Below are 25410 nucleotides of genomic sequence, written 5' to 3' on the forward strand. Positions count from 1 at the left end.
TTAGTTTTAGGTAGTCCTGTGAGGAGCAGGGAGTTGGACTCGGTGATCCTTACGTGTCTCTTCCGACTTGAGATATTCTATGATTCTAAAATGAAGATAGAGGATCTGTCCCACAGGACGAAAATACAGTTTAGATACTGTTTGATGTACATGTTTTTGTTTACTTAAAGAGAATCCTACTTCCTTGAAATGCAGATTAGTCTACCAAATCTGGTAACCCTGAAGATTTAACAGGGTGGCTTTAACATAGGCATTATCTTTTTATCTGTGTAATTCAAGAGTAAACCCATTGACTTGCATGCTGTTATACTGATGCAAAGCCTGTGGGAGATGACAATCAGACCATCAGATAGTAAAGCATAAGTTCATGAATGCATAGGGCACTATATAGTTTACTTTCTGAATGTTGCTTATCTGGAACAACAGAAAGGATTTATTTTCATTCTTTTCAGATTATTTACAGTAGGGTTCCTATCAATAGGAACACTTTTTTTAAACTTACATGAAACTTTGGATTATTTCTTCTTACATTTTCATTTTAAAAAGCTTGATCATTCAGGTAACCCGATATCTCAAAAAAAAAAAAATCTTTCAGATCTTGTTTTTAAAAAGTCTCTTCAAAAAGGAAGTTTGAATACAGTTGAATCATGACCTTTTTTATAAGGTGCTTCTTGCATAACAAAGAACCCTCCTTTTATAGTTCAATATTGTAGCAACAGTAATATAAACTTAAACTTTTATTTAAGAAGTTCCTAGTTCACATAGGAAGAACTTCAACATGATCCTTGCTAATTTACAGAATGGCACAAATCAATATTAATTTGAGGTTACACAGAAGCTCTTTCTCCAAATATCCACAGATTAAAATAGAACTGTAGCACACATTTGGCGGTGGTGGCAGTAAGAAGGAGGATTCTGATTTTGTGTGTGTGGATGCTTTTGGCTTTCTTTTCTGACAAGAATATTGGTGTTTTTTCTGTCATCTGAACTAAACAGTTCCAGTAAATATGAGAGACATAAATGTCTTTGCATATGTCTCAAGCAAAGGATTTCCAGAGGGTCTGATTATATTGATGCAATAAGGGTCCTGGCCTAAAATCAATGCACCTATAAGATTATCTCACATGTCTGTGGGATTTTTGCTTGACTGTACTAAACCCTTGCAAAGTTCTCCGATCAATAACTCTTAGATTTTAAAGTACTGGTGAAATTATTTCACAGACAACATCCGGTTTGCTGTAACAATATTTTGTTTTCCCAAGCTCACCACACCACTTTTTGTGATTTTAGTTGCTGTAAAGGACCTGGCACCCGAACAGAGTGGCTGGCCTCACTTTCTCCAGCCCCCTGACATGCGTCAGCTGCAGCTCCACAGATGGGGCTATTCATACCCCAAGTTTCATGCCTAAAAGGTTTTTCAGCGCCGTGACAAGTGTATGCAGCAACACCCCAGGCCAAGGAGCAACATGGCGCTTCCAGCGCTGCTATCCGCACAGCTAGCACGTGCCTCGCTATCAGAGTTACAGCAACTGGCTCAGCTGGAAAACTTTGCTTTTTAAAGAGGAGGAAGGGGGTACAATAATGATAATGATAATGGTAATAATAATAGTAATTAAAAAAAATATAATAATGAGGCAGGGGGGAGAATCAGCCTGCCTGCAATAAAACCTGTTTGACAGTGGGAATAACATTCACACTGTATGTATACTCCTATCCCTGCTAGAAAGTGATCTAAAGTCACAGAGCTCTGGAGACTATTTTAGTTTCTTTTATCTTTTTTTCACTTTTTCTCTTCTCTTTTCCTGTTTTCTTTTTCTTCTCTCCTCTCCCTCTCCTCTCCCGCTCCTCTCCCTTCCTCTCCCTCTCCTCTTCTCTCCCTCTCCCTCTCCTCTCCTCTCCCTCTCCTCTCCTCTCCCTCTCCTCTCCTCTCCTCTCCCTCTCCTCTCCTCTCCCTCTCCTCTCCTCTCCTCTCCCTCTCCTCTCCTCTCCCTCTCCTCTCCTCTCCTCTCCCTCTCCTCTTCTCTCCTCTCCCTCTTCCTCTCCTCTCCTCTCCCTCTCCCCTCCCTCTCCCTCTCCTCTCCCTTCCTCTCCCTCTCCTCTTCTCTCCTCTCCTCTCCCTCTTCCTCTCCTCTCCCTCTCCTCTCCTCTCCCTCTCCTCTCCCTTTTCCCCGAAGGAACACGCTGTTCCCGAGCCCTGCCCGGGAGCTCCCGGGCGGGGGGCGCACTCCCCGCCGGGCGGGGGCGCCCCGCCGCCGCCGCCGCCGTGCCGCGCCTCTTCTCCAGGCATTACGGTAGGAGGGCCGCGCCGCGCCTCTTCCACCTGCCAGCGCGCTTTAAAGTTGCAGCCGGCCGAGACGCGCGAGGACTCGGATCGCGGTGCCCGGGGCGGGCGGCAGCTGCCGGGGCGCATCGCGGTCTCGCAGCCGGAGCAAGGCAGGGGCGCGCCCCCCCTTGGCTTAGGGGGAGTTTTCCTCCGTCGCCCCCGCCTGCCTGCTTTTGTCTTTCCACCCGGTGGCAAAGGAGGGCGGGGGCGGGGGGTGTGATTCGCCCAGGGAAATCCCCATGTCTGCGGCGGGTCACCTACGCGGCTCGGCCGCCGGCCCCGGCGCTGCCGCGGATTACCGCGCCTCCGCGCCCCTGCAGCGGCCGGGCGGCCGCGGGTAGTGCCGGCGCCGCCGCCGCGGGCCCCTTCGGGGCAAGCCATGGAGCCCGGCGCCCCGCCAGACCTCCGCGACGTCGAGCAGAAGCTGGGGCGCAAAGTGCCCGAGAGCCTGGCGCGGCCGTTGCGCGGGGAGGAGCTCCCGGGACGCCCCGCCGTCGCCGCGCCCGCCCGCGGCCCCGCCGCGGCCCCCGGCCCCCGCCGCCGCCGCGCCGCCGCCCTGGCCAGGCTGGAGACGAAACTTCACCTCCTGAGGCAGGAGATGGTGAGTAGCCGGGCGCCGGCCGGGGGGCCCTGCGGCAGCGCTGGGGGCGTTTGCAGCCCTCCCGCACCGCCGCCTCCCTCCCGGCGGCACCGGCCCTCCGTGGGCAGCGCTCCCCTCAGGTTCGGCCGGGGCCGGCTTTCCCCCCGCCCTGCGACCCAGCCCTGCCGCAGGAAGGCGGTGCTGCCCGCCCCCGGGAGCAGCCGCCGCCTCGCGTCCCTCCGGTCCGGCCACGCCGCGACCACCGCCGGCCGGTGCCGCCGGGGCGGCAGCAGGGAGGCTGCAACCTCTGCTGCTGCCGCTGCCCAGGTGAGGAGGAGGCCGTTCAGCTGAACGGCGTGGAGGCCGCGTAACCTGCCGGCTCTTTTTCTCGCAGAGTGGCGGTTCGCCAGTGACTCGCTCTTGGCTTCTGTTACTCTGTCAGCTCGTTAAAAGTACTGAAAGCTGGTTTATCAATAAACGAAGTAATGCACTAATCTCTCTCTGTTGTAAATGCGTTGTCTGCATCGCACCTGTTTCCTGCTGATGACTAATACCTAAAGAGACAGTGGATGTTTTCGGGCTGAAAATCTGGCCTGGAATTCAGTTACTCTGTTTCTGGACATTGGTCTTCAGAGACTTACTTAGTTCCAAAGAGAGTGTGCAGAAGATACACAGTAATTCTTGAACAAACAACTATTTATAATTTGGCTGAGAGGGTTTTTTGCCAGTGGTCTGTGATGAGACTATGCTGTATTTAGTTCAGAACTTCTAACTTGTTTACTATCTTAATGCAGGTGCTTGCCCTACTTTGTATGTCACCGTCTCAGTAAGTTTATTTTTTGATGATGCTGTAAAACTGGCTTCTTTTTTTTTAAGGCAAACGAAAAAAACACTCTTTGCAAGCAAGGGAGCAAGCAACTAGTGAACACTCAGCAGATGCGATTCTGATGATGCAGAGTACTTCAGATGTGCAAGCATAGCTGGCTCCCATTTTTATTAGAGTGTAATTGTTACGTGAGGTCCCAAAGGACTCTTTTTGGTAGCAGTCCTTTCCATAACTTGTGCCTTGCCACTAAGCTTATTTGAAAATAGTATGGAATTTGATCTTGTTGGGATGAGTATTTTGCTGGCAACATGTTGAGATGACTTTATGCAACTATCTTGGAACTTAGCCATTTAGAGAAAACAAAGCAATCTCATCCTTTGTGCACAAGTATAATGCCATATCTTCGGTACCTGTGCAACCTTACCTATATATAAGCAAAAGGTGGGTGGGTTTGTAAGCGTTTTTTAAAGAATAAGCTTGCTATGGGAAAAGGGAAATCAAGGATGGATATTCTGAGAGTTAATAGCCAAGATGATGACCTTTAATCTTGAGAGGTAAATTCTAAATCACACTATGGCTTCATATGGTTTAAGAGATCCTCACAAATCAAACTAACAATGTATCTTAGTGTAATGATCACTGTGAATTTCAGTTTTAACAATAAGTTCCACATTTTCAGCATATCTCATGTTTATTTTTGAATTTTAAGCTTGCACAAGGGTTGTAGAGTGACCTGCAGGTAGCTTATAATGTAAAACTGTTAGGGAAGTTGGACTGCAAAGGAAACAAGGTTGCCAGAGTTCTTGGCATGACTGTCTAGACATGTCATGACAGTTAGGCCTGTTAAGGGGGGCAAAAAACAAGTGACTTGCCCTCATCACCTTTTCCTTTCAAGTTGGTCTCTTCACCTACTTCACACTTGCAAGTTTCATGTCACAATCTTCAGTTTGCCTCTTCTTCTTCCTGCCACCCAGTTTTCCTCTTTTTCCTCCCTGCCCTCAGCATGAACGTGTTTTAGTTCCAACAGCCTTGACCTCTCTTGTTCTTTGTCACTTCAGCAACTGACCGATTTTCACATCTGAACTCATTGCTCTTACTAAGTAAGAGGAGTTCTGTTACACACCTCTTCCCATTTGACTTCTAGTCTGTGTATGCCCATTAAACCACCAATCAATGACTATCTGTAAAAGATGAAGTATTGGTACTCTATCTAAATCTTTTTCATGCTCTCAGTTGTCTTCTGTAATGCAGAGCATGCAAGTGAACTATCTTTCTGGGGTTTTTCTCTACTCTCTTTAGCGACTTAAGGATTTTCCTCTCTCCTTAAGGTTTCTTCAGGTTCTTAATCTGTCACTTTCCCCTCTGCAATTTTCTTTGTGACATTGTATAGAACTGATCAATTTAAGAACAATACAAGGTAAAAATCACACTGTTTCTGTGTTTCTTTCTCTTTTTTCTGCACAACATTCTTAAAACAGAGCCAAAACTTCTATCTAGCGTCTTATTTCACACTTTTTTATAGCATATTATTCTTTGGCTTCTCTGCAAGGCCTAAGAGACCTTGAACATGTAGAAAAGTAGTTTATAGCTGCTGCAGTAGTAAACAGATGCAAAAAAATTGAAAATATTAGAAGTTCAGAAAAACAAGTATCATCCATCAAGCTATCTTTTTCTAGTTGCACTGTGATGGCAGCTTCTGCAGCCCACTCACTGAACTTTGAATAGATACATCTGTGCTTTTTTTGCTTGCTTGCTTCAGACTTGAGACAAACGTTTTGTAAGCATTTACAAAACAAGGTTATTCAGGCTCTTCTTTTCTAGTCACATATAAAAAAACTTGACACTGGTTACTGTGCTGACATCTTGATCTTTGATGCTGAGCAGTACTGTCTCATTATCTTCTTGTATTATTGTTTTTGTTAATGAAGATACTTTGGACAGATGTGGCTTTTTTTTTTTGTAAACCTGGCTTTATACAAATTGTGCAATTATGTACTCAACTTCTGTCCTTTCCTGCAGCTATTGTTTGTCACAATGACCGTGCCCGTGCTGACAAATTTCAACTAAATCTGAGAAACAAAGCCATTTTATAGATATTGCCTTAGTATGTTTTGACTTATCATTGCATTTAAATCATAGTGATCCCAAAGCTCTTGACTGTGCTAAGAATGTATTTTACTGTTAACTACATTTTCTTATTGCTTTCCAGCTCATAGCTACTATAAAATACCTCTGTGTTCCCCTGACATCCTATTGTTTGGCCCCTGACAGTAAAGAACAAGGGGAGCATACCTGAACCTGTTCGTAATGCTTCGGACTAGACACCAAGCCTTAACTCAGGCAGTATATAATCCTTCCAGTGACGAGAATAAATTCAAATGTACAGGAGTGGAAGTAGGTGGAAGTTTTCATTCATTTAAAACTGGAGGGCCATCTCCTTTCCTGTCAATGCACACTGTCCTTCCAAAGAAATTGATCTTCTGTTCTTCCATCCATCTTGTATATGAGAAACCGGTGCTTACCTTGCTTCAGAACAAAGTAGCAATATTTGTTGGACTGTATACTTCCGAGGAAGAGAGAAATGGTGGAAGCTTTGAGAACTCTCTCTCATTGAGTTGCCATGTCCTTGGGCTGGAAAAGCATAAATGAAATGGTGGGAGTAATTACCTCTCCTGTGTCATCTGCTGCAGGGGAATGTTAACAGATAAGCATAATATTGTGTCAATTTTTGACTTAAAAATGTTGGTTTTGACTGTGAGTTAAAGCACCTGACAGATCGGGGAGGCGGGAGGGGTGGCAATGGTACATCTGCTGGCTAAAGGCCTTGAGGCTTGCATCTTGCTTCCTCAGATCCTTTTGCTGTTCCTAGTATATGGTTCTTTTCCCCTCAAGCCTGATTTTGCTGGTAGTCACTGGAATCACACACAAAGCACCACGGAGTATCTTTCTTGAAACATGGACCTGCTTGGGCAGGCTTCCTTCCCGTTCTTTACCTTCAGTTTTCCCCACCAAGGCCATGATGGAGACTGTGTTGGATCCTGAAAACCTTTGAGGCGTAAGGCGATCAAGTAACAGGAGAAGCAATATGTAATTGCCAGTGTGGGTCAAAACGCTGTGCTCTGGTCAGCCTAGGATGTGATGAGTACCTCCTACTGGCCAATGTGCCCTTGATTCAGTATGACATTTGTCACAATGTTAAACTCTTTCCTCCTGTGGTATTTTAGGTGGAATTTCCATTGGGGAATTAATAATAACCCTTTATAGCTGCAGCCCTGTTTCTGGTGTATCACGCTCCTGAGTTCACCGTTCAATACATATGACTTCAACAGCTACACACTGCAGTAAATAATCAGTGAGGTTTGTTCTGCAGCCTGAAATGGTACTGCTTCAAAAGCCTCATTTCTCCTTTACAAATTCTGGGGTTACTCAAAGAGAGATTTTCCTTAACACCTGAAGAAAGAGAGTGTGGGTTTTTTTTTTCTTTTCATTCAAAAGTGTACCACATCAACTTTTTATTGCCTCTTTGAAAACTAAAAAAGTTAAACAGAGTATAGTCTGCATTACATGCAATAAAAAAAAAAAAAACCACATGCTTTGCATAAAAATATTTCAGGCAGAAAAGATAAACTGTGTCTTGGAAGTGAAGGGTAAATGGCAGTGCTGGGACTTTCAGATGAGATTCCTTCCAGTGAACACTGTTGAGGATCAACTACTGTTAATGAGTCTGAAGGCCAAACTGGGTATTCTGAGTGCAGCAGTTCTTAGGGTGAAGGGATAAAGAAATGGAAACAATCTACTGCCAAGAACCTGAGCGTGTCAGATTTAGGCTAAAGCTATTTGAGGTAGAGGCATATTCCTATGCTCTCTCATTAGTTGAGTTTTCTCCCTCTTTGCTCTCCTAGTTCTATTTTAGTGTAACTATTTTTAAAAGGCTAATTAACATGGAGCCTTGACAAAATGAAGCAGAACTAAAAGTACTTTTTACTGATTGGAATTAAGGCAAATATGATCATTACGATGCCAGTCCTTCTCTTAGTCTTTTCTTTTTTTCTTTTTTTTAAACATATCCTTAGCATGTAAATGAAGGTGCAGGTTGGAGGGCAGAGCTGCTGTAATTCTATTCTACCAGCTCTTAAGAGTTTGAACAACTTCAGATTTGCTTAGATTTATTAGATCCACAGTTGTGGGGGGCTCTGCCTTTATTAGTTTCTTTAAAGGACCTTTTTAAAAAAGTCAACTGTGACTTGAAACATCTCTAACACATGCTGTAGGTACAGGCTGCTACATTCACTGTTTTGTATGATAACATCAATTGACTTAATTGAAGCCAAGATCTGGATCAGTGTGTCTAGTCAGCAGTGCAAAGCTGGGTATCAGATGCTGGTTTTCTATTAGATTAATGGGAATTTTTGCTTAAAAACTCGATTGAAGATAAAATCTCAAATATAAAATTACTAGTGGCTAAGCCTCAAGCCTGTGTAGGAGGGTTTGATTAACCTTGGTTTCTTAGTGAGCAGTTATTCACTGAATCCCTAAAGTGAGGCTCTTAGAAGTAGAAAGAAGGCATGCAGAAGTAGAAATGAACTTATTTCCCCAAGTCCTCCTGAAGTTCACTGAAAAAGCTGGTAATCTTGGATCTTGCTAACGAGTTCTCTCCTTCATACCCTCCGATTTGCATGATGTGGTAGAAGAGTTTGTAATTTTTACATATAATGCAGATTGGGCAGTGATACCAGGATACTCAGGCTAAAAGGGATTTGTAGATTGATCCTTAGGGACAACGATCAAACCTAGCAAGAAAAAATTGCGAGCTAATTATAGTACCAGAACTTTGCCAAGTTTTCTATTGTTTCAGACCATCTTTGGAAGGACGAGGTGAGCAAGTAGATTTAAGTTAATGCATATTTAAACGTATCTTTTGACTGGCAAATCTCACCCAGTGCCTGGCAAAAGGATTTGAATTGTGGGACATCTCCATGTTGTAGTCAGTCAGTGCTTACGGCCATTGTCATTCAGCTATAGCAGCCGCTGAAGGGTTTAAGTCCCCAGGAAGTACAGATGAATACGTGCTTACATTATTAGCTACTGCTTGACCAAGAGTCTGTGAAACATTGCTGATACCTCACCTAGCAGCATCAGTGTGAAATACTTCAGTTCAAGTGCTTCTGTCTCATGTATGGATCGTCACAGCAGTGTCAGGCATACTTCACTCAAGACTTCCAGTTAGACTGCTCATGTACAGATGAGACTTTTGCCAACCCTTATTTCAAAGAATATGTATTATAATTTCATGTTGTTTCTTTCCTGATTACTTTGTTTCAAGGGTAGAGGAAGCATTTTGGCTTTGAAGTTGCTTTTTAAAGTGATGGCCAACAAGTGCATTTCTATTCTTTGATACTTTTTTTTTCCCCCCCAAGAGTGAATAGTTGAAGAAGAAGAATACATTTTCAATTCATTTTTTAAGGGTTATGAGATCCTTTGTCTGTTCTCTGCCTTCAAGCTCAAAACCTAGTAAACTTTCCCACAGGGGACATGTTTATTCCCTACGTGTTTCATTTCTGTCCATGTCCAGAGAGGCTGGACACTGGAATCTGGAGCAAATGAGGATGAAGTTACAGGAGTAAAAAGACAGAAGATCTGAGCTGTTGAAAAGCAATTGGAATTTAATTAAATTGAGTGCAATTTCTCTCTTGGATTTTCACCTGCATTTATAACCATGGAATTTGGGCATCTTACATGTAAGCAGTTCCAAAAGATGGTTCTCAGATTACTGTTTGTAAAGATGATGAGCTCTGAATAGAAAATTATGGGCAATCTCGTAATAAAAGGGGAACTTTTTTGTTACAAAGGCAGTCTTGTAGCCTTTGTTTTCCAGCCCTCTCTCTCATAAGTGGGGCTGCTAGTTATAAGCATTTACCCACGGTGGATTACTTTTTGCCTTCGTGCCAGTTGTTCTCTGTGTTGAATTTTGGCTTCAGCCACCCACTTATCCTTACTGGTGTGGAATGGGAGCTGGTATCTAGTAGGGCAACTGGAGCCTGAGGTGGCATCAGTGTATCATTTAGTTTCTTAATTTGAGAACTCTGTAACTATTTGGATAGCAATGCTAAGGCCACCTCAGATCAGAGGATCTGACCCCTGCACACTCTGTAATCTTCTGTATAGATATTTTTAAATCCTTATTGAAACACAGGTAACAGGCAGTGCTTGAAACCTTAGCATGTTTTTTGTGAATGCAAATCTTCTGTACTGGAGTTATATAGGAAAGTGATGACTTCATAAGCTGTGATTACTCAGAAATAGCTTGACCAAATATTGCTCTAAAATAACTGCAACAAAAATGGCGCTTTGCAGGCTTGACAGAAAGCTATTACATTTACAATGCTGAAGAAACTGTTAATTACAGCTGTTAAAAACAACTAAAGAAGGAGGCGTGAGAAACTTGAATTTGGACTGAAGTGTAAGGGTGTCCATCAACACAGCAATTCTGAAGAGCAAGATTACCCAGTTTTGGCCGATTAGTTTACTGAATGCTGGGGTGGGGGAACAAAAAACCAAACCAAACTCTGTAAGACTCTCATATGTCTGGTTTTCTTGTTAGGAAAGTCTGGATGTATTTTGGTCACTTAAGCTGTTCTGTCTTGCTGTCCTGTGGCCTTGTACATACTGTTGTTGTTTTCAAGTACAGTTTTAAAATAACATCCTTGGCATTGGATAACTTCAGTTAATGCCAAAAGGGAATCATAGTACTAAGAATTTTAAACCTGTGAATCTTGGTCTTTTCAGCCACTTAAGAAAAACATTAACTTTTTTGTGGCAGATGGGATAAATTGTTCAAGGACTGCAGGAGGATTGGAGAGAGAACTGGATAGGAATGACAGCTACAGAGTTTGAGGAAGACGTTGAAATATTTGTTCTGAAATATATAGCTGCAATAAAATCAAAGAAGGAGATTAATAATTAAAATAATTATGTTTCTTTAATGTCAAAGATAAAACATTCCTGCACATCTGTACTTTGCAGTTAAGGATATGACTGTGAGGGGTTCTTCCTTTACCAGCTGAATGGCTACAAACCAGATCTAGCTGGGAAACCTTCTGTACCTGCACTCACCATAGTAATGCCGATTATGCAGTAGTAAGCCTTGCCCCAAGGGTAAGTTTCTTTCTGAGCTTGATTTTACTCTGTACTATGATGCACAGAGCCATGTAAGTATACAAATGGCCGTGGTATCCCTAGAGCCAAGTATGCTCTTATTTTGAGCTTACAGCAAGCTGTAGCTCTGCTAGCAGTAAAACCTAGAATGACAGAGACAATATTTTCGTATGAGTCCATTGAAACAGTTACAGTGTAATCCATGTGGTATTGCTATTTCTTTTCCTGTAGTGGATAGGTGTCTGACTAGGATACTTAATTCAGTAGTTGTTGAATTCACAGCTGTGTAGTGGCTTCTGTCAAATTAAAACATTGCTAAGGATTGTGCTTGCAACGTGTCTAGACTCTGTTTTGTAAAGTAACCAGTATTGGAGGATGTGGTTTGGAGAAAGATTTTAACTATACTTACTGAAGTAATCTTCCTTCTTTTTCACAGCTTTTAACATGTTTTCTCTTCATCATCAGTCATTTACAGCTTAGGTGTTAATGGATGTCTTTCCACGTCCATCTTTGTTTCTAGTGAGAGATGGGTTGTGTCCAGAGTGACCAGTGGGCCCAGTAGGTACATCCTGAGATGTTCTCTTCAACGAGTTCTGAAAAGCTGTTCAGCCACGTATCTGAGCAGTTTGCAAGCTTCAAGAGATGCTTGACTGTGTCGGGGAAGTGTTCATGATAACCAACTGGAAGGAACCCTCGTCTGGAGGGTGACCAAAATAAGTGACCAAAATACATCCAGAGGGTCTGTAAGCCACCTTGTATTACAGCTTTGAAAGGCATAAACAACACAGCTCAAGTTTTTTCAAATCTAGAAGCATATTCAGGTGGTCACTTATTTCAGAAATATTCTGTGCTGTGTTCCAGCAGTGAGTCCCACTGGCTGCCTACCAGTGGATGAGCACGTGGAATAAAATGTGTCTGAGGATTCCCACCTTGAATTTGCTCCAAAGGAGGTTTCCCTCCTTCCATAAGAGGAGATAAGGAGAGGACACTAGAGAGTATATACATGTCAGGTGTTAAAGTTAGCTACTCTGTTTTGTCAGAATATGCAACCTCTCCCAGAGCTTCCATAAACATGGAGAAGAGCAATACTGGCACAGCTATGCAGCCTTACTCTCAGGAATCTAATCCTTCTTCTCCCTCCCTACCAGCCTGGCATTTCTTAATACTTACATTTTGTCAAGGGAATGGTATGGCACATTTGTTAATTAACAGGAAACACAAACTAACTAAGCTGCTAGGAGAAGTTATCTGAATGTTTCATTTGCCGTGCTGTAAAATAAACTCCTCGCACTACTGTATGGCCCTGCTGGGTGCAGTGCCAGGTGAAGTGAAAGCATTTAGTGCCTGTTAAGCAATGCTAAATTGCTATTTAACTACTGGGAGTTTCAGATTTTATAAACACTTTACTGGCTTAATTTGTAATTTTGTTCACTGTTGTTAGATACCAGCTGCATTCATGACTAAAATGCTTCCAGAAGGAGAGTCATTTTATTGCATTGCTGCTTTGGCCATGAAACCTACCTCTCTAGATACAGAAGGAAGGACACATCCAAGAATTATAACGTAGCAAATGTATTGAGTGTTTCCAAGCTCCCACATTTTTACCCCAAGGTAGAAACAAAGGTAGAACAGCTCTATTGCTTTGTGTTTTTCTGAGTATTATTTTTTCTGTCTTCCTACAGAATTTCCACTGGTTTAAGGAAATGTTCTATTTGAAATGGTTGCACTGCTTTTTGTAACTCATATATGTGCTTATGAGACAGAGCAAACATTGGACACGACTCTCTTCATACTGAGTGTTTGCTGAAAAGATATTTTAATTTACAAAGCTTCACATTCTGACCTTGACCCTTCCAATAATTATAAATTACTAGGAAAAACAGTCCTGACAGCAAGGAGGAAACTGTGAAGCATTTCTACGTAAGCAGAAATAGGATTGGTTTGCCACTTCTTCAGAAAACTAGTGAATTGAATATCTAGCGTTCTTCCTGGGATGAGACTAACACATAACTTTGGAAGGGTGCCTGGAGGAGGCCTGTTCCAGCCACATCGCAAGCCTGACTTTGTTCTCTTAAGTTTGGTTGCTGATACAGACAGTTTTCTCTGTTGGGCAAAGCCAAATTATGTGTGTTTAGAACAAAGTACATGATGACAAAACAGTGGCAAAGTGGTGTTTTTACGTAGTTTGGTACTGAAGAATTCTTTCCACGGGCAGGAAGGTTTTCTGACTAACAGAATTTGGATGGCTCTGCGCAAAAACATGGCAACTTTGAGAAGTCATTCAAGGAGTCATTGTAAACTCTGACTTTAGACTATTGTTCTAGTCTTCTCAAAACTATACAGTTAGGAGAGGAATGAACATGAAGCCAGAGCAATAATTTTTAGAGGACTTTTTCTGATCTGTGATTGCAAGTGTGTTTTGCCTTCACATGGCCACTTCAACCACTGTAACTGTTAATGGGCTATCCATACGTCATGGGACAATTGTGCTGTACACTGAAATATTTCAGTCTCGAATGGTGGCCTGTGGCAGGTTCCTGGTGTTACAGGGTTTGTAGGAGAAAACTGTAAATCCTGCAACAGTAGAGGAGAAAGCCTCTTTGCAAGAGCAGTACTACTAGCATGCCAAAGCAACAGTAATTTTCTTCAACTTCAGATACCCATGGAATTTACATACTCCTTCATTAGCGCCTAGCACTAGTTGCTGTGACTGCAGCAACGGAGTGGAGGCACAGTTGCTGTTTTCCCCATAGGCAGATGAGGTAGCTCACAGTGACCATCAATTCAAATAGCTGGTTATACTTTCACCAGTGCAGAGCAGCAGTCCTCCCATTTCAGAGGAAAAAGAAATGCAACCCAAACAACAATATGATGTTTAAGCTTTTGTCCTATCTCCTTAATTTTTATTAATTTGTACTCTGTTGAAATCTAATGACAAAATTACTTCAGAAGAGTCCTAACCAGCCCTTTTCAAATACAACCGTACTTCTCTAGTCCAACTCTGTTGTGTCCTAGATTTCCTTGTCTAGTTCTCTCACTTCCTAGGTCACTCTTGATTATTGACAAAGGCCATATTTGTCTTTTCCTAGACATCTGGCACAAGTCTTGCACCTTATTTCTGCTCCCCAACTAGCTTAGTAGATAGTATTTCCTCAGTAGAAGGAGAAATGGGGAATGTAACCAATTACCTTGATTCCTTCCCACTCTATTCATACCCCTGGTAACTGTATTGATAGTTATGATTAATATTCTTCGCCAAACTAGGATCAAGCCACACTGCCCCAGTAGTCTGCTATGTAGAAATCTTTGTTAAGAGCAGGTTTAGGTATTAAAAGAGCAATATGACATGAGCTAGAGTGGTGTAGGAGAAGCTGGGGTCTGCACCACATGGTGTGGATGATGGTTATTGGTCAGAGGAGGGATCAAATAATATGGAAAGACTGGTACCTAGAGTGCCTGGTTTTGCCATGAAGTTTATAGTTCATGACTGATTACTGCTGCTACCTTCTCATGAGATGTACTTGGCTAGAAGTACAGGATTTCTGTTTATTTGATTTTTAATATATGCTTTCACTTCATTACCTGGATAATCATGCCTTGTGACCTCCAGAACGTATTACTGCAGTGTGTTCTGTAGGAGCCAAAAGGGCTTAAAAGCTGCAGCTAGTATAGCCTGCAGCAGCCTGCTTGGCTAGTTGTGTTGGCCAAATTCAGCGTTTCAGCTTGCTAAAAATGGTACTAGCCTCTTGTTTGCTTCTAGCTTTTTAACCAGGAGATCCTAGATGCAGTTTGGCTGCTAGCTGTTTGATACCTTCTCAGTGGGTGAGAAAGAACTAAAGTAGTTAAGTATTTATAGATATCTGGAAGTTTGGAAGGGTATTTTTGGCTGAAAGACTCAAAATAGACAACTTTGCTTCATTTTATCTGAAAGATCTCAAATTTGCTAGTACATTCAGATGGGCACAAAGCCTGTGTATGAACTGTATTTTAGCAGGATGGTAATTACACCAATGGGGAGATTTGGATGAAGTTTTTCATTTAAAAGGAAAAATAAGGCTCAATCTGAAAGACACGCAACTTCAAATAGTGCACAGATTAAACTTAAGGAAAAAAACCTAAACCTTATTTGATAAGATGTTGACTCATTTTTAGTCAATAAATTTGAAAAGATTTAGCACTGAAACATGATGTTCATAAATTTTCCATAGGGAAAAAAACCAGTGATCAGCATATTACTTTCTAACTCTATTAAAGCAGTTCTAAGAGGACGTGATCACTTATAATTACAAGGCTGTCTTGAAGTTCCTTTTTATTCTTGTTCAGATAAACCTTCAGTAAATAGGACAGGAGTTTGCCGTTAGTAAATATTTAGTTGTTAAATTAAAAATATGCTTTTAACAGGACCTACCCCATCTCCAAGGCCACAGAATTATTATGAACAGAATCCCATTTTGAATTCTGGGGAGATTCAGACAAAGAGTTGGATTCTTTTTAATCTTATGTGTCTCTCCAGTGGTATTGCGAAAGCAGACTTGAATTTCCAGAAAGCTGAGATTTGTCTCCAGTAGTAATATTGTCATGTCTCAGTTTTGACTTAATGAAACAAGTTGGGGTTTTTTGTTGATTTTTTTTTTTCCTTTTAAAAATAATAATGAGGTGAGGATCACTGTTGTCTTGGTAAAAGCATCATTTTCAAACTTTAGATATACCTGTAAGCAAAACCCATATTCTTCTTTCACTTTTATTTTAGTTCTATGCTTTTGAGCATACTTACACAGTGCCAGTATTAAAACTAATTAATTTTAAAGGGATGAGCAGGTCTGGAGTGCTCATTAACCAAACCTAATTCAGAAGGTATACATAAAAAACCCAGATATTTTATCCTGGTTTTGCACTGTATTTTTAAGAACATGTTTTGGTCAAGACAAACATAAATAAGGCAGAGAGTGAAATCCAATGAAGAAAAAATCTGGATATGCTATTGAGCCCCAGTGCTGTCTCATGTTGGTGGGGAAGGCACATACAGTCCTGTGTTGTGGCGGGTGTCCAGAACACGTTATAATGATGCTGTGATCGCCCATCTGCTGTAACACTTTCTGACACCCACAACCGACTGTTACCACTGCATATTGACCTGAATGTTTGCAGTGGTATTATCTTGTCTGTCAACATATGTGGGTCCATAGTATGGATTTTTATGGACATTTTCACCTCTGTCATAGTAGATACATTTCTAAGGTCAGATGCTACTTTTATGACAGCAGTATGGGATATTTGGAAACTTTTAGTAAAAACTTCCTGTAGTATTAGACGCTTTTTGCTCTTCGCAAACCCTTACATTTCCTCACTGCTCCCTTTCATGTTCGTTTAACTAAACTTTAAAATAATCAGGACCTTCCTTTTATATTCATTCATCCTTCTGAGGCTGGATGTTTCTCTGAATTCTGTGGTGCTTCTGTATTGAAAGAGCTGATTTAGCTTTTATTTTATTTGGGCAGGAGGTGATGAAATAGGGACTTAACTAACTAACCTTTATTTTTTTCCCACTACTTGCTCTCTGATGTATAGCATGTTTCTTTCTGATAATCATCGTCATATCTACTTAGTAGGTATTTAAATTGTTTCTTCTTTTTCACAGTAAAATAAAAAGATGGCCAAAAAACCTAAAGCAAACAAATAAACAAAAAAAGATTTTTCCCCCTGAGAATTTTGTGTTACACTTAAGCATGCAAGATACCTCAAATAGTATAATGTTAAAAAAAAAAAAAAAATTGTACCCTACTAAGTGAATGATTCATTCAAATCATTGAGATTTTACTAGGCATTAATGCAGATGGCAGGCTGCCCACAGGTACTCCACAGAAAAGGATCATGCACATTTCAGGGAGGTGAAAAAAGGCCTTGAGATCCACTTTTTCTATTACAGAGATAATGTAAACAATTGCACAACTTGGTGGTATGTATTTTCCTGTCAAGTCTGAAGGGGATCAATTAGTATGTATAAAATTAACATATTAAAATAGGGTGTAAATGTAAATCACCAATATTGTAATTTCCTATACCAGATAATAACCATACTAGCATAATATTTTGTTCATATATTTGCAAGAAATGTCCTTGAAAGCTGTTCATTAAATTATTTACACTCATTGTTTACCGAGCTAACTTGCTCCCTCATGAAGTTGCTCTGCCTCCTGATTATTCCGGTGGTGGCTCAGATCTGACCTGCCCACTTCCTTGCTTTAGCTAATAGGTGTTTGGTAAGCTCTGCTTACAGAAGGAGAATCCTCTTCTGGCTGATGTCAAATCACACTGTCTCTCTTTCTCCTTCCTAGTTAAAAAACACTCTTCACAATGCTATGTTATGGTGCTGCCAAATGTTACAGAAGGACCTGTAGAAATATTTATCGTAAGCATTTAGTGCAGGATTGCACTGGAACTGCAGCAGGTTGAAACAAGATCATGACTAGGCTAGAGCTTCTTTTTAAACTAGCAAGGTCAAAGGCACAGACAGAAACTGAAGACTTAATGACTGCTCACTGTCTGAACAGCTGGAACTTCAGTGATGGTAATGAATGCTGCCTAAAAATCTACTATGAGGGTTTTAACCATTTTGGAGTCTTCAAGAGAAACAAGAGTATAAATAATCTCTTTCGAAAAAGAAGGCAAAAAGTAAGCGACCAAGACTGCTTCTGTAACCTGCCACAGTGTTTTCATTGTGACTCATTATGGAAGTGCAGCTGAGAAGGGTCAGTGTAACTTGCTCAATTTGCAGAAATAAACTAGATCAGCAAAGTGCAACTACAAATCAACGATGGGTTACTAAATATCGCTTTCATATATGTAGCTTCTGTATGTGCTTTCTTGTGGTCTGAAGATTACCACAAGCCTAAAAAACATGAGGAAAGAAATGGGAAAATGTTCCAGCAATACATTATAACACAAGTCCATTCTGAAAGAAACCAGATGTGCAAGAAGCTGTTGATATACATATATCACTGCTGACTGAAATTTAATTTACCTAAATCAGTCTGAGGTAAATCACAGTCAGACACACATGGCATAATGATGAACACTAGAGCACCTACCTCAACTCACTGACAGTCTCATCTCTGCCAGACTTTGGTCACCACCTCCATTGTTTATGCATATGAAGAAATTGAAGAAATGAGAGAGTTCGCATACAGTGTCAGGCTGATTGGGTTAGCTTGAATTATTGTAGTGCCTGAATTAATCCAAGCTAGTTGACTTTGTGGTGGAGTGGATGTGGTGCATTCCCACAAGCGGTTACAGTTCCACCTGTGCGTAGATGATCCCTTCCAGCTAAGGATAGTAAACCTGTGTTCTTGCGCTCTGTCACATAAAAGCTCCCTGGCTTTTTGACAGGTGATGCTGAAGATGGCATTCAAATTCAGAAATCAGTCTAGGCATTCTGCTTTTTCATCTTGATCCGGAAATACCATTGTCCTAAGTGGCTTAATTATATGAAGAAACCAATGCAAACATCCTGAATCAGTGGGACAATGTTGAAGTAGACAAGAGGTTTGAAGTCATGCATATGTGTATGTACTAATTAAAGTAGGATGGAGCTCATGCACAGCCTATTAATCATCCTGTATGTTTAAGGAGCAGACATTTGTCCCTTATGGGTCATTTGTGGTCTTATTTTATACATGTTAAATGGAAAAAAAAAAGCATTCCTTTTACTCACTAGTTTTGAGAAGCTATTGTAATATTGTTCTGAGCTTGCTAACCTTCAAGTGGCATGCTTCATGCTTTATGGTGGTTGCTTAATAAACAATGCCTGTGTGTGTGACCACACTCATCCCTGTTGTAAACATGCTAGCTCAGTGACTCCAATGAAATAATGCTTGCATTCACATATTCTGAATTTTGGACTTTGAATAAGTTGCTTATGATCTTTTTAGCTTGTTTTGTATATTCTCTCACAGAATTGGTTGATGAGGTTTTATTGAGGAGTTTATATCCTTTCATATAGGCTTACTAAATTTGTATCTTCATAAGACTCAAATAATTCAACATTGCCAACCAATGTTTATTTTATTGTTCACACTCTCACCTTTCTCCTTGGGAATTACTTTTCTTAGTTACTTTAAAAACTGTTACTCAGTGTTTGTAATAGCAAAAGTAACACCAGGAGAAAGTGGAATAAGGTTAGCTTTTGTGAAGAAAAAGACTTCTCAGAATTCAAAAGAAATTATTATTTGGACATTCATTGTTAGATTTTTTAATTTTTTTTTTTGTTACATCTCAAATGGATTCATGGAATTCATTATTCCATGGAAAACTGAGGTAATCTGCCTTTAAAAAGAAAGAAAGGGCAGGTGGGAATAGCTGGGTAACCATAAAGCTGTTTATCCTGAGTGACAGGGGAAATAGAAGAAATTGAATGGGAAAGTGGAAAGCTGTCTCTGACACACCCTAGAAAAAGGAAAACAGCAGCATCATTAATACTCCTAAACTGTAGTGGTCATACACACCTGTCTGGCATGGAAAGATTTTAAAATGTTTGTGAAATGGGTGATATAGATGAGTATGACAGTGTTTAACAACAGATGGAATTGGCTCCAGTGCCTATTTCATCTAACCTCTTCACGTGCTAATTCTCTTCTGCAAGACTGCTGACGCGCTGCACTTCTGAGCGGCTTTCAGTGGGGTACCGTATTTTGCTACTGTTTCCATACAACTTCCATTTATTGTGGAATATCTGTCCAAAATTATACTGCTTTAGAAACACAGATTCCATAGTAGCCAACCCTAGATCAGTGTTTGAGTCCTGCTCGAGATCCTGTGCAGAGCAGAGCTTCTGAGCTGAGTGACTTAAATAGCTCCCTGAATCCATTAACCTGTAAGTTTAAGATTTTGTGTCTTGTAGTGACTTATTTCACTATGCTCTGACTAAAAGATTTGTCTTGAAGGAAATACCTTGTTATTCAGGCTCATTCATTTCATTTCCTTTTACTAGTGGGCTCTTTACAGCACACAACATAAAGGTGTTGAGGAAAAAATGAAACTAAAAATAAACTTAGGAGTATCTTTTCCTCAGACCACGTTTTATGGTTACCATTAATATCCCTGCAGACTTCCTGTAGTTAAAAGAAGAAGCAGCAGCAGCATGTGACCCCAGGAATCTGAAAGAAAGTAACCTACAGAAAGGAACTAGAGTTGCAGACAGCTTTGACAGATTAAAAGGATATATTGAACAGAATTTTTAGCTTTGCCATTTTTGGCGGGGAAGGGGACCCACTGTGTTGGGTTGGAAGCCATGTCTGCAGAACACGCAGCAGGAAAACACAAGTCCATTCTGCTCATAGTCGGAGTGCAAGTGCAACTTTGATCCAAAAGAAAAGTGACCAGGCTAGGGACAGCTAATGCACTATTTTGGGTGACTGCCAGGAAGCGATAGTTGTTTTTGTTAACAGCCCTGGTCATTAAGAGTTTTATTCTAAAACCAATAACCTAGTCAAGTCCTTTTTTAAAAACACTATATATGTAAAAATAACATGAATATTTGTATACATATATGTACACAGATGTCCATATGTTTGTATATATATAAATTCTCTTGAATAAATTATGGCAATGTTGCACATGTTATTATGGAAGACCATAAGCAAGGCTAGTTGTGTAAGGAAGAAATATCTTGTTAGAACAACCAGTATGAGAGGGAGGGAGGCACAGACAGGTGTTTAGGCCAGTTATCCCTTCCAGACTGAAGATCTGCTTGTGTCTGAATGCTAATCTGTTCTGTCCACCTATGCTACCAGACTGCGTTACTTGAAAGATGCTCACTGTCACTTTAATTTCATTATTTTCTCTTGCCATGACTAGCTGTTTAACGTTAAATATTTACTATCCTTCCTGGGGATCTGCACTATTGTGGTTATACAAACTAAACAAAAAGATATAAAAGCTAGCCTGTAACCAGAATTTCTTTTTTGCTCTCTTGTCGCAGTTTGTTTCCTCTGTACACCACAAGTTTGTGCTGAGGACTGACACATACACAAACCTTCCCTATGGTGGTGCTGTGCTCAACCTTTAACTCAAAGAGCAGCTGTAGAAACTGTTCTGAAATACCTATATTAGCTATGATACACTCTGTTTAGATTATTTCTGAAATGCACCTGTTACTGTGCATAACAAATGGAGCTGTCAAACATGGTGAGATTTTATTGTTTAGTCCCTTTAGTTGAACCATCTTGGAACTCACGTGTTTACTCCAGCGGTTACATGGGTTGCAGCTACATAAGTGAATATGAAGTAATGTGATTGTGTCTGGGCTAAAGCAGATAAGAGGCAAGAAATGTCATAGTGACATTTTTGTGTTATCAAGCAGATGATGAAGTAAACCATATTAAAGAAAGATGACACTTGGTAGACTACTTTTTAATGTTTGCTTTAGGAAAAGCACACTCTCGATATGGGAGACTTGGGATGACATGGTAGCTTGGAAGAGGAGGACTCAAGTACGCAGGAATACAAAGAATTATTCCCAGTAAGGCTGTTCCACAGAAATGCTGAAGCTGTGGATGTATTTAGAGCAAAAAATTATTTCCTGTGAACTGAATCTGAAATATACAAGATGTCTCCTTTATCTAAAAGGGACTGTTTCATTAGAGGCGTAATGGTGCTAGCTCTGTTAAACATTTCCTTAATCAGCCTTTTGGGAAATTTGCTGTCTCCAAGCTTGCTTATATTCAGCAAGTTGCTGAAGTCTGTAGTTGCATTTGAGAAGTTGGGTAATTTGCTGCTTTCATGACAGCCTAGGTGCTGAGCAAATGGTTTATAGTGATTTATGGGTACGAGTAGAACTGGCTTGAGCAGGAGGGCTATGAAATGGTCAATCTGTTTTCAGAACTTCACATCTGAAACAATGATAGATGGGTAGTATTGTTAAAACTGTGAATGGTAAAGCTATTTTGCACAGTACCAGGTTAGCTGTGTTAAATCCTGTGATATTGGATTGAGGATAATTCAGAAGTCATTCTGGGGACTGGGGAAGGAGACTGGGAATACATATGAGAGTTACATAGACAGTACATTACTAGCAAAGCTTGAAATATTTTTGTGTTGGGTTCACCCTGGCTGGTAACTAAGCACCCACCAGCTGCTCACTCACTTCCCTCTCCCCCTCTGGTGGAATGGGGGAGAGAACTGGAAGAACAAAAGTGAGAAAAACTCATGGCTTGTAATAAAGACAGTTTAATAAGTGAAGGAAAGAATGAAAAAACACAAGTGATGCAAAGTCAGTCTCTCACCATCTCCCACCAGTAGACCGATGCCCAGCCAGTCCCCAAGCAATGGCTACATTGGAAAGACCAAACCCATGAGTTTTATTGCTGAGCACAACATTATATGGCAGGGAATATCGCTTTGGTCAGTTCTGGTCAACTGTCCCAGATCTGTCCTCTCCAAACATCTTTCCCAGCTTCAGCCTACTCGCTGAGGGTGCAGAGTTGAAAACAGAAAAGGCCTTGATGCTGTGCAATCACTGTTCAGCAGGAGCTGAAACACTGGTATGCTATCAACACTGTTTTAGTCACAGATGTAGAACACAGCACCATACTGGCTGCTATGAAGCATCCGAGCCAGAGCCAGTACAATCTTCTGCAGTATCTAACAGAATAAAAATACCTTAAAATAACTTTTTGAACAACTATACCAGGTCAATGTAATTTAGGATATTGAGAAGATGGCATTTAAGTATGGAAAGAACCATGTCCAGATTGTACTCTTGGCAAAACAAGATACAGTCTTTGCTTCCTGAGAATACTGATTCCATTCCAGTCCATTGTGGATGAACAATACTGGTGCTATATTTCTGTATAATAATTGTGGACTTGGAGAGTAGCACAAAATGTCTATTTTCTGGCATAACAGATCTTACTTGTTTTCTTCCTTATTTCTCAATTGAGTGAAGACATTTAAATTTTTGATATACTGTATTGTCTTTTTTGAATTAATAATCTGAAAGTTAAGAAGTTAGTGTCCTATGGAAGAAAAGCATGTAATATATGTGTATATATCAGACATTATGGCACACATATTTTTGTAGATAAGTACAGTCAAATTATATACAAGGGAAAGTATTTTCCACATGCATGCATTAAAGCAGTGACATATCTGCATGTAGTATGCTTGATTAGTACAATTAAAGGATGCAAGAACATGTGATAAAATATGACACGAATTACATGCTAGACATGATATCCCTATGAGTTAATCTGAAATGACTGGCGTCTTTTTTCCAGTGGTTTTAAGCATGCATGCCCTATGTTGGCACTGCGGCAAAAGTTCATCTAGGCAGAGGTCTTAGTCTGGAAGTGATGAGACTGAAATTTGTCTGTTGTGATGTCAAATATTTAGTAGTGCTGAGGTGCTGTTGGAAAGGGCTGGATCATTGATTAGGTCACAAACTAGCATTATCTTCTCACAGTATGGGTGGAAGTAGCTTCTGGCTGACCACACTTGATATTATGGTCAAACCTGGAATCATCTTCAGTTTGTCAGACTACCTTTTCAGTATTTTTACTTGTTTTGTGTGATGAATAGGAGGTCACACAGATTTTTTTTGCCAATAGTTGTGAGTTTCAGATGAAAAGAAAGAAGCAACAAATAAAACCCTTAGGCCTTACCTTTATGTGTCATCTCATTGTGGAAATTTGAGTAGAACAGTGGCTTATAAAGTTTGTCTGTTAAGGAAAACATGAAGTCAGTTAACTTAAATGTATCTGTGAAATGCAGCACTATAATATTCCACTCTGCTTTACAATTAACACTTCTGTGTTTATGCATCAAGCACCACAACTAAGTTGGAAAGTAGGACTTTGTGCTTAATGTGTATTTTTTATTTAGTTATTTTTTGCAAATTGTTGCTCTTCATGTTAATCTATAATAAGTGGTTGACTGTGAACTCATCACGTTCATCTAATATGGGTTTAAATACTTTGAAATTCACAGTTTCAATAAGTTCAATATTTCTACTCTTAGACATTTATACAGCAGCTTGCAACATAAACTCAGGTGTAGTGTGAATAAAAATTAAAAGTGCACAAGCCTTTTTCCAAATGATGCACATCTGAAAATTTTAGGTTACCCAAGTAGCCATAATAAGGATAATTTGGGGTGAATGCTTAGCTGACTGGATCTGCTAAGTAGCTTAGAGTAATTGTAAATGGAAATGAATTTGTGTCTTGCTTCTCTGAATAACGAAAAGCTATCCCCAAGAGTTGTCATAGCAGCATGTTTCTCATCTAAATAGCATTGTACTAGTGTGTGTACAAGTCTTGTCATTGACTAGCATTCCTGTTAATGGACCGCTTATGTAGCCTGACCAGGTTCCCACCTGAACGTCATTGAAAGTATTAGTATAGCAATACTTTTACTTTTTTTTTTTCCCCCACTAATTATTTAAATAGATTTGTCCTAGAGGTGAAAGGTGGATTTTTTGTGGTTTTCTTTAACTGATTCATTGCCTCTAGCCTGCTATTTAGAGTTTGATTTTGAAGAAAATGAGTAATTTTTTTAATCACTTTTGCCTTATAGGTTAATCTCCGAGCCACTGATGTGAAGCTTATGCGCCAGCTACTCATCATCAATGAAAGTATTGAATCAATCAAGTGGATGATTGAAGAGAAGGCCATCGCCAGCAGAGGTAGCAGTTTGAGTGGCAGCCTGTGCAGCTTGCTGGAAAGTCAGGAGACATCCCTCCACGGCAGTTGTAACAGTTTACAAGACTGTAGTGATGGACTTGACGGAATATCAGTGGGGAGTTATTTGGACACTTTAGTGGATGATGTCCCTGGTCACCAAACCCCTTCAGATATGGACCAGTTCAGTGATTCTTCTATTATGGAGGACTCACAGCCTCTGCATAAGCATCCCAAAATTGATTCTGATGAGTACTACTGTTTTGGTTAATAAAAACAAGTTCCAGTGGGACACAAATGCACTTGTACTTATCCTTCTTCTTTGCTGCTATTTTATTTCATGTGCAAAACCCCCAAACTTTTCTTGGAAGGAAAACATAATATGATACTTTGATTCCACTTCATAACTTCCGTGTTGCTTCTAATACATTTTCTCCTTGGTGTTTTGGGCTTTCCTCCTCCTCACCTTTTCTTTTTCTTAATTTATTGTTGCAATTTTTCTTTTTTTTGTTTTATTTTTTTTACAATGTTGTATTTACAGGTCTTTAAAAGTGGTGACGGAAAAGCTTTATCTTTAAAATGAGACATCAGGGAACGAGAGCAACAATTTTGTATTTGTTGGCAATAAAATATCTTCTGATAAGTATATGTTGTGGTAAATTTTCTTGACTACCAGGTTTGGCCTTTCCAAAGACACTGTTGTTATTGAGCCTTAAATCTGAATCCTGAAAATACCTCTACAAAATAATTTTCCTTTTGTAAGCAATGATATTTGATTCTGTTAAGCTGTCTTCACTCAGAATATAAAGTATCCTAAACTTTTCTGTGTGGGGTTCTTTCTTCTTGAATGTTCTTA

At 40.4% G+C, this 25410-nt stretch overlaps 1 protein-coding gene across 1 annotated transcript; it reads left to right on the top strand.

Annotated features, from left to right (window-relative positions):
- Window positions 1-2702: 2702 nt before the first annotated feature.
- LURAP1L (leucine rich adaptor protein 1 like) lies at window positions 2703-25197 on the top strand. Its single transcript, XM_076361941.1, has 2 exons — window positions 2703-2924; window positions 24451-25197. The coding sequence occupies exons 1-2, from the start codon at window positions 2703-2705 to the stop codon at window positions 24823-24825; spliced, it is 597 nt and encodes a 198-aa protein (XP_076218056.1). The 3' UTR covers window positions 24826-25197.
- Window positions 25198-25410: the final 213 nt, after the last annotated feature.

This window comes from Aptenodytes patagonicus, chromosome Z (assembly GCF_965638725.1).
Source record: "Aptenodytes patagonicus chromosome Z, bAptPat1.pri.cur, whole genome shotgun sequence".
Taxonomy (NCBI): Eukaryota; Metazoa; Chordata; class Aves; order Sphenisciformes; family Spheniscidae; genus Aptenodytes; species Aptenodytes patagonicus.